The sequence below is a fragment of the Bolinopsis microptera genome, chromosome 1 (genome assembly GCF_026151205.1).
Source record: "Bolinopsis microptera isolate Bmic1 chromosome 1, MBARI_Bmic_1.0, whole genome shotgun sequence".
NCBI classification, from domain to species: domain Eukaryota; kingdom Metazoa; phylum Ctenophora; class Tentaculata; order Lobata; family Bolinopsidae; genus Bolinopsis; species Bolinopsis microptera.
In genome coordinates this window covers 18,089,227-18,099,468 of record NC_087072.1, presented here as the reverse complement: position 1 = coordinate 18,099,468, position 10,242 = coordinate 18,089,227, and the positions used below count along the sequence as shown (strand labels likewise).

Sequence of the window (10,242 nt, the reverse complement as noted above, 5' to 3'; positions counted from 1 at the left end):
TCGTATCGTTATTAAACTAACTTGAAAACCATAAATAACTGTCAAAAATTCTGGGGACTTATGGGGACAAATGGTGAATTACGTCAACGAGTTGACCTCTAGTCCCCACGATTTTTAGTCCCCATTAGTCCCCAAAAGTCTCCATTGGTAGTCATTACCCCCCCCCCCCCCCCCCCCCCTTAGCTATACCGTGCTAATTACAAATTTCTTTATACTGCATTATCAAATTAAATCTTAAAAATTCAAAAATATAAATTCATTTTATCAAAGACTTTCTCACACATACTTCACTCACAGAACAAGACTTGGAAAACACTAGACTAGGAGAATTTCGTTGACATGTGTGTGACCAGCAAGTAGTGATCTTTCGAAGACAATATTGTTGCAGTCAAAATCTTTGATGGTCCTCTATTGGGTAATTGCTATCGAATATTTAAAAGTTTGCCATTATTCAGATTCACAATCAAGGCCAGATTGGTTACCCGCTGGCACTGACTGTTAAAATCGATTTTCCAAAAAGGCGTGGTAAGTTAAAACAATATTGTATTAATTTGTTAAATACATATATATATATACTATTTACTGACAAGTCTGTCCTGTGCCACTGAGAGCTATTTTGTGTTCAGTCAGCACAGGAATGGCTTTCTTTATCCTCAGTTTTATGACAGTCTCGATTTTTTCTATATTATTATTATATTATAATACATTCATATATTTATTACCTGCTTAAAATATTTCCATCGCGTTACATAAGGGATACTGAAGGGAAAGGAAGCAGTTCTAACGAGCGCTTCTCAAACACAAGGATATATCTTGTGAACTTGGCTAGTATATATGAAACATTTGACACGGAGTTGTAGAGTGAGCTATGTGCCTCGCCGAGCTAAAGTAGTGGATGTCCTTGCTGTACGGCAAGTTAAACAAGGAAATGAAACTACTAGGTTCCGTACAGACTCAACTCTGCACCCATGTCAATATGTTCATTATATGCAAGCCTCTTGATTTATAATCACCGGGTCTAGTAATTGTTTAAGAGAGCTCTCTGGCAGTTACGAAACTCGAGAGACTGTGGGATACTGAAGGGAAAGGAAGCAGTTCTAACGAGCGCTTCTCAGACACAAGGATATATCTTGTGAACTTGGTTAGTATATATGAAACATTTGACACGGAGTTGTAGAGTGAGCTATGTGCCTCGCCGGGCTAAAGTAGTGGATGTCCTTGCTGTACGGTAAGTTAAACAAGGAACTGACACTACTAGGTTCCGTACAGACTCAACTCTGCACCCATGTCAATATGTTCATTATATGCAAGCCTCTTGATTTATAATACTCAATAAATGTAATAGATTTGTAGTGTTGTAATTAGTTTAAAACTGATGATGTAATATACTATAATATTACATCTATTACAGAATCTAGGAATGGAATAACGATCATACCGTTTACTGAGCTAAAAAACTTCAACATCTTGATGAATGGAATTTCATAATCTTCCAAATGAACTTGTTTCAAAGATCATACTTTTCTTAGATGGCAAAGATATTCTCAAACTATCCACAGTTAACCGCCAACTCAACGAGCTATGTGACTGTCATACAACATGGTTTAATATCATGAAACAGTATAAAATATCTGAACCTTCATTTTATGACTTTACGCTGGAATCTCTTAGTTCTATGAGCTGGAAGTCCTTGAAGTCACTGTACATCAATGTTATAGACAAGTGGGGCTGGCTAATTGGCTCATGGAAAAGAAACATCTCTGCATATGGTGGAATGCTCTTTGTCAAAGTGCTAATGTCTCCATGTCAGGTTGTTGGCTATGATGTTCTAGGTGTAGAATTGGAGATGAATCTTGTGCCCATGTTTGAAATAACATAAGCGAGAATGATAGTGATATGTTATATGGAAATCACAATTACTTTACTGAAGACAGAATCAGATGTACTTTATACTCAAAAACGGAGCATTATCTTACAATTGAACGTAACATTGAATTTGCAAAGGAAATCAAAATTTGCTGTTTGAAAGGTGATTCAGGGGAGGATCATGATAAAGCACAAATGATAACAGATTTTAGGGAAGCAGTGCGTTCAGATAGTTTTGACATAACAAACGCCATATTCGATAGTTTTAACAATGGTGGCATTACATTTAGTAAGATAAATGTGCCTCTCGCATCCTGTGATAATGAACTTGTTGAGCCTGGGTTCTTTACTGGGGGTTACGGAGGTCATGGAACTCAAATACTGCTTTTGAAATATCGCTCAGGACATGTTTTACTTGAAAAGGTGTCAGGTGATAAGATTGTGAGGTGTGGAGCAGTTTCGATTGATATTGACACAAATTGCCCTGTTGATTATTTGAATGTCCTCGAATTTATCGCAAACCAACCTAATGAATTTAATGTCAAGGACGTTTTGAACCGATTTCAAGTAAAAGAACATTCTCGGCCCAAAGATGGAACTAAGTTTAAAAGTTGTTATCATGTCGACAATGGTCTGGTTCAAACTCTAAAGTCTATGTTTCCTGAAAGAACCTTTGGAGTTGATGAGAATGAAAACAGCTTCATTGCTGCGTTTAAAGGAAAAATCACTCTGTTGCAGTATTCCAATCTTACTGCTGTTAGTCAAGAGTATTTCCGTCAGGAAGTATTAGTTGTTATCACGAATAAGAACAGCCTTTATGTTTACTATTCGTATGATGAATCTTACCTTGGCTTTAATAAGGTTCAAGAAATACCTTACAAACGATTATAGTACTTCTGAAAACAAAAAGGCTCGGCTGTGATATGTTAAACCTTAAATGAAACTATTTAACCTTAAATAAACTATTTTAAGGTTCCAACAAAGCTCCTAACATTTGGAACACCTTCAATCATCCTCTAAGCTGTTTTCTTCTACACAACAGAAAGTATTTGATGTGACGAATACTCTATGATGTTTATTTTGCGATCATTAATGTGTACCTTACCTTTGTATTCTTAGTTTTGGCTGTTTTTTATTGTTTTGGTGATTTTGACCATAATATTTTTGACCATAATATGCGGTATATAGATGTTAGAATTCGATGACTTTTCACGGCATAAAAAATCATGGTTCAAGATAATTATTTTAGAAACCACTGTATGCTTGCCCATGAGCTCTTTTGTGCTTGTTATCTGTGTTTTAGTGACCTCCAAGCTCAGTATCTTCTTTTACATTTTACATAATTTAAATGATAAGTATATTATGTTAATTAAAGTTTTTTCGGTTTTAAGCAGTGGGATTTGTTTAAAATGACTGATTGTGTATTTTATTGTGTATTTTTCTTGTGTATTTGACGGATTTGATATATTTAGATCCATAGATCTTGTAAAGCTGAGCGTGATTACTTATAATCGTATTCAGTAGGGAGCATCACTATTTTGGACTGAGCTCACTATTTTGGACTGAGCTCTTATGATTTAAGTCGTTTACAGAAGGTGCAAAATTCTGCTGTAAGATTTATTTTCGGGAGAGGAAGAAAGGCACACACTACTCCACTACTTAAGAAAGTTCATTTTCTACCAGTTAGATTTAGAATAGATTTTAAGATTGCCCTACTTGCCTACAAGTGTTTAAATAATATAGCTCCTCCTTACTTAAAAGAGTTGATATCTCCTAGGCAGCAAAGTTTTAAAAATGTACGTCTTGATAATGATTATTTTTACCTTAGTTTTCCGCCCTCTCCTAACTATGTAAACACAGAGAAAGCTTTTAGTCACTGTGCAGTTAAAGTATTTAATTCCCTGCCATACGACATAAGATCAGCTGAGTCAGTTACATCTTTCAAGACCAAACTTAAAACATACTTCTTTTCTCTAGCATTTGATTGATTTTGCATTTACATAGGTAAAATGAACTTGTCATGTCTAATTTTCAATTAAACTAAGCTCAGTTAATGTAAGAGCCGCTTTAGAAAGCACTGGAGTTTATCTCCAGGATTAAATTATATCGAGTTATATGATTTAGCTATAAGGCGGTTTATAAAAGTTGTATTTATTATTATTATTATATCACGGCTCTCGGCAGACAAAGTGAAACAAGGCAAATGACTGGTGAAAACTAAATGAAATAATCGACGTTTCGGTACTCATTGGCATTTCACTAAGATAATAGGTATTTAAGTAAGCGAGCCCAATTATAGGAACTAAGACAAGTAAGTAAGGTGGACACTGGACCGTAACTTGGCTAAACATGCACGGAAATGGATATACTGATTAAGGTTGGCGCATAAGTCTGTTGGAACTTAATATTTTAATCTCTTGTTTGGATGTAATATTTTTAGAGCAGCATATAATATTTTTAGAGCAGCATATAATTTTAAACTACTGTGTATGTTTAGCCAATTTGGGGTCCACCTTACTTACTTTTCTTAGTTCCAATAATTGGGCTCGCCTTACAAGACCCTTGTAATTTATAATCAGTAATCTTAGTAAAGATGCTTATCTTAGTAAAAAGCCAATGAGTGCCGAAACATCGATTATTTCATTTAGTTTTCACCAGTCATTTGCTGTGTTTCACTTTGTCGGTTGAGAGCTGCGATGCTTCCTACTGAACAGAACAATATTTAGATACAAAAATTTAGATTAATTAATAATTATTGCCTTCAATTTTAGGTTGGAAATTTTTGTGAATTACCAAATAATATCAAAAAGATTGCATGGTTTTCATTCAAATTTTAGATAATTCTGTAGATTTTCACCATTGCATTGTCATTTTATGTTGAAAAATTTGCCAAGAAATTTCAATTTTGTGTCCCAAGTGTGCCTAGCTAAAATTGTTTGCCCACGTAAATCACTATAAAATTACCTTAACCAAAACTAGGATTATAATAAAATCTTCTGAATTTTGCAAATAGGCAAAACCATGATTCGGCAATGTGTTAAAAACAATTCTCTGACTGACGATTTGGCAACAAATTACACAGTTCTAGACTGCACACTGCTACATAGTCTAACCTTTAATGCTTTTCAAGTTTAATGCTTTTTAAGTTTGAAAATTTACAATATATAATGTTAATATGAATTAAAAGGGAGCGTTCACATATTACGTCAGCAAGTTTTTGGCCATTTTTGCACCCTCCGTCAGCATTAAGCGACCCCCCGGCCCCCTCCAAATTACGTCAGCTCAGATTGGGGGTTTGAGTGCTAATGTGGGGATGTCAGGTATTGCAAGAGGTGTATATCAGCTCCACTTGATTGGGTCAGAAAATTGGAAGAATTTATTAAAGCATGTATTGATGTCAGCAAGGTCCAGCAAACATCAGCATTTCCAAGCCCACTCCCCCCCTCCCTTATTCACGTAATATGTGAACGATTCCCAAGTAGATGCTTAATTTCAGATCGCCCTGACTTTTCAGTGTAAGTTGCCTAATATTGCTATTGATTTAGTGAGGATGCGTGATTCTTCCTTCTCAACCCCTTACAAGCTAATCTTCACAATATTCATTCTTTCTAATCACATTATTACATAATTTACATGTTGACAGTTAATCTCTCAGTTTTTAGTGTTTGTTACAAGAATGAAGAAGATCTGATCTGCCTGTGAAACTTGACTTGAACACTGAACAGTATGGGAAAGACAACCAATGAGACGAATGATAATGACTGTTCTCATATCAAAACAGAGGAGGAGACTGAGGTAAATGAGGTTCAAGACAAAACCGGAGAATTTCTCTGTCCTGAATGTTCTGCCAGTTTCCCTTGTGAAGAGTATTTTGTAAAGCACGTCAGGGAACATCACTGTGATACGATGTATCAAGAATCCCCACAAACAAGTACAACTGATGAGATAGCTTATAATCCTGTTGGTAGAGAATTGTCACAGTTTACAGAAGAACTAATCACAACATCGTCCGAAAGTACAGCGGGAAAGGCTGATCAACCCTCAGATTCTCAGAGTAAACAACCAATGCAAATGGAAAGACCATACGGATGTTGTGATTGTTCTTATGCTGGTCGTTTGAAATCGGATCTTAGAAAACATATAAAAATACATTCTGATGAAAAACCGTTTAAATGTTCTGATTGTTCTTATGCTTGTCATAGGAATTATGATCTCCTCAGACATCAGAGAAAACATATCAGTGGTCGCAAGCCCTTTGCTTGTTCATATTGTTCCTACTCCGCTTCTCAGAAATCAAGTCTTCAAGTTCATACAAAGATGCGTCATGATATTGGTGATTTACCGTTTAAATGCTCTGACTGTTCGTATGCTACTCTCACCAATTCAGCTTTTTTAATTCATCAGCGATCTCATTCTGGAGAAAAACCGTACAAGTGCCCTTTTGAGAACTGTTTCTATGCTGCTGCTGAAAATTCAAACCTAACAGCTCACCAGAGAACGCATTCGGATGAGAAGCCCTTTAAATGTGCCTTTTCGGGTTGTGACTATTCTGCCACAGCGAAAGCAAGTCTTACAAATCACAGGAAAAGCCGTCATTATATCGAGGAATTACCGTTTAAGTGTGATGATTGTCCATTCGCTGCTTTGACAAACTCTGCCTTTTTGATTCATCAACGTATACATTCGAATGAGAAACCGTTCAAGTGTTCTTATTTCCACTGCACCTATGCTGCTACTCAGAAAGCAAATCTTAAAAGTCACCTGAGAAAGAATCATTCTAGCGAGAAGCCTCACAAATGCACTGACTGTTCCTTTGCTGCTGGTGATAAGTCTGATCTCTTGGTTCATTACAGAACACATGATTTGATAATTGATTGAACGATTGCGATCAGGCGATCATTTATTAGCTGCATGCTATTTTTAAATGTTTTCGGTTTGTTTCGGTATGATAATTAACCAAATTGAACAGTTATAATAGGGATATAATTTATTAGCTGCATGTTATTTTTCAAAAGCTTTTTTTGGTACTTTCCGGGTTGAAAACTAACCAACTATTTATAATTCAAAGAAAATATTTTATTGATTATAATACGTTTTCGGTTACTAGAGCTTCGTTTGGATCGTCGGACGATCTATCATTAGCCGCACGCTGTTGCTATGAAGATTTTAGTTTTTCTCGGGATGATTACTATAACTAACCAAATAAAAATTGTAATAATAAAAATGTATTATAATATTATGCATATTTAGTTTATCTGAAACTTATATTTTGTATAACTGTTTTCAATGATCTTACTCTAATGATTTCTTGTTATAGAACATGAAAGTAGAACATAGAAGTCCAGCAAAACAAAATATAATCTTGCAAGGCAAGCATTTCGTAGATATCGTAAGGCCGAGCGAGTTTTTAACATTGTAGTATTCAGTTGTGAGCAACATGGTTCTCGACTGGTTAAAACTAAATGAAATAATCGTCGTTGCGGCACTCATTGGCCTTTTACTAATAAAATAAGCATTTTTACTAAGATTACTTATTATAAATTACTTGAAGGGTCTCACTTAACTAGGCAAGCTCAATTATAGGAACTAAGAAAAGTAAGTACTAGGTGGACCCCAACTTGGCTAAACATACACGGAAGTTTAAAATTATATGCTGCTCTAAAAAAATTACTAAAACAAGAGGTTAAAATATTAAGTTCTAACAGAATTATGCGCTAACCACATCAGAAGGTAATTATTCGGGTAGTTATTTTATAATCAGTAATCTTAGTAGAAGGCCAATAAATGCCGCAACTTCGAATATTTCATTTAGTTTTCACCAGTCATTTGCCTTGTTTGAACACTTAGTCTGTCGAGACTCGAATGCCTGAACACTTCAATGATTATTCATTTCGAACTTACTTCCGAAATTTATTTAAGCTCATCGAATTTACCACAGATACATCAAATAGAAATAAGTTTGATCTTGTTATGCTATGTCTTTGGCAGAAAGATAGAACGTTTAGAATTTGGTCAACAGGTTTTTTATTCCATATTCCCTTTCACTTTTTCCAGTTCAGCTAGAGCTTCCCTTCAGCCTAACGTTCACCATTGACTCTTGAGCTTAACCTTTTATAATAATTCCATCTGATATATCGATTATCATATCTATTACAGTAAAACCTCTCTATACCGGCCTCTTCTCTTCCCCCTAATTTTTGGTAAATTAGCCCGGGTTTTTGCGAAAGTTATGCACATCACATGATGTTTCATTGCGCACATCGCATTTGGTGATAATTTGAGTATTCGACACAATGGTGGCCAGTGGAGTATATGAGACGCTTGACCGGTTATTTGAGGGGCTTCAGATACTAGGAATTGGGAACCTCTCTATAACAGTATACCGGGTTTTTCTATACCGTGCACGTTTCGTTACCCCCGAGGAGCCGGTATAGAGAGGTTTGACTGTATATAAGTATTCTTTATTTCTTGTAATTTTATAAATACAGTTCGACTTTAGCTTTTTGTTATCTTCAGAAATTTTATTATTACAGTTGTAATCTTTATATTTTCTCATCTGTAATTTTTTTAATTGAGTTTTATAGTACTTAGAGTTACACGATCATGCTAAAAAGTTGCATAATAGTTGTAGTTAAATTTCATTTTACAATTATTATTGATGTATTTTACAACTCGTTATGCAATCCGGGTCGAATGGGTTTCGTAATGCCCCAGCATAGCTTAGGATTTGAATAATTACTTCTTGTTTCAGTTGTCTACGTTGTTAGCAAACCTATATCATTGTATATTGACTAAATATTTACTTGAGGATTTAATAAATCTGTGAAAACAATTTACTGTAAAGTAGAGTATATTAGATATCCCACTAAATATTCCAACATCCGATTATAGGTGATAAACAAGGTGCAAAGATGGGGATCCTTGAGAAAATATCAGAAATAGAGGCTGAAATGGCTCGAACTCAGAAGAACAAAGCAACCGAATACCATTTGGGGACTCTTAAAGCTAAACTGGCCAAATATCGAGCCCAACTTTTAGAACCGACGGGTAAAGCTGGGGCTAAAGGTGATGGGTTCGAAGTGATGAAGTCAGGTGATGCGAGAGTTGCTCTCATAGGATTCCCTTCCGTCGGTAAGTCTACCTTGTTAAGTACAATCACTAAGACAGAGAGTGAATGTGCCAGCTACGAGTTCACCACACTGACCTGTATTCCTGGTGTGATAGAATACCAGGGAGCCAGGATACAGCTGCTGGATCTGCCGGGTATCATTGAGGGAGCCGCGCAGGGTAAGGGTAGAGGTCGGCAAGTTATTGCTGTAGCCCGGACCTCGGATCTGGTTGTGATGATGTTGGACGCAACTAAAGGGGACAAGCAGCGGGAACTCCTGACCTACGAGCTGGAGAGTGTTGGTATAAGACTGAACAAAAGGAGGCCTAATATTTACTTCAAAAAGAAGACAACAGGTGGAGTCAAGTTTACAACCGTCGTGCAGCTAACCAAGATAAATGAGAAAACTGTCATGTGTGTCCTGAACGAGTACAAGCTGTTCAACTGCGAACTGCTGATTCGTGAGGATGTCACGCTGGACGAGCTGATCGACGTGATTGATGGTAACCGAGTGTACCTAAACTGCCTTTATGTGTACAATAAGATAGACATAGTATCTCTAGAAGAAGTAGACAGAATAGCTCGTCAGGAGCACCACGTGGTTATCAGTTGTAATGCTGGGCTCAACTTGGAGTTCCTGATTGAGAAGATATGGGAGTATTTGGAACTGATCCAGGTGTACACCAAAAAGAGGGGGTTTGGGCCGGATTTCTCGGAGGGTATTATAATGAGAAAGAACTCGACAGTCGAGGATGTTTGCCATTCCATTCATAGGACTATGGCCGATGACACCAAGTACGGGATGGTGTGGGGTACGAGTGTTAAGTTTAGCCCACAACGAGTCGGACTAACTCACAAAATGCAACACGATGATGTCCTGCAAATTGTTAAGAAGTGAATCTATCCTTGCTTTTCTAGCGCTCAATCTTTTATTTATCGCTTTAAAATTTCTGATTTACGAAAGTAAATTGTATTGTTTTAAAAATTTTGTACAATGTACATGAAAGTGTTACTATTTGTGGGACTGGCTATTTTCTCAGCGTATGTATGCGTGTGTGTGTTTTTCTCTATTAAGGCACAAATTAGCAGAAGGACGTGTTGAAATATAAACACAGTATTGGGTTACCAATAATTATCTTATTTTCTCAGACTAAGTAAATCACAATTATTATCATATTGCAGTTAGAGTATTTTGTTTTTGTTCTTCTTGTAAAGTTGTTGTTCATGATAAGTTGTTTGTTTTAACCTCTGCACAATGCGTATAGGGA

The 10,242-nt window shown here is 36.2% G+C and overlaps 2 protein-coding genes across 2 annotated transcripts; both read left to right on the top strand.

Annotated features, from left to right (window-relative positions):
- The first annotated feature begins 5,525 nt into the window (after window positions 1-5,525).
- Window positions 5,526-7,355, top strand: LOC134818376 (zinc finger protein 501-like). The gene has a single exon (XM_063827900.1). The coding sequence runs from the start codon at window positions 5,593-5,595 to the stop codon at window positions 6,742-6,744; it is 1,152 nt and encodes a 383-aa protein (XP_063683970.1). The 5' UTR covers window positions 5,526-5,592; the 3' UTR covers window positions 6,745-7,355.
- A 1,401-nt stretch (window positions 7,356-8,756) lies between these two features.
- On the top strand, window positions 8,757-10,022 carry LOC134825347 (developmentally-regulated GTP-binding protein 2-like). The gene has a single exon (XM_063837534.1). The coding sequence runs from the start codon at window positions 8,778-8,780 to the stop codon at window positions 9,870-9,872; it is 1,095 nt and encodes a 364-aa protein (XP_063693604.1). The 5' UTR covers window positions 8,757-8,777; the 3' UTR covers window positions 9,873-10,022.
- Window positions 10,023-10,242: the final 220 nt, after the last annotated feature.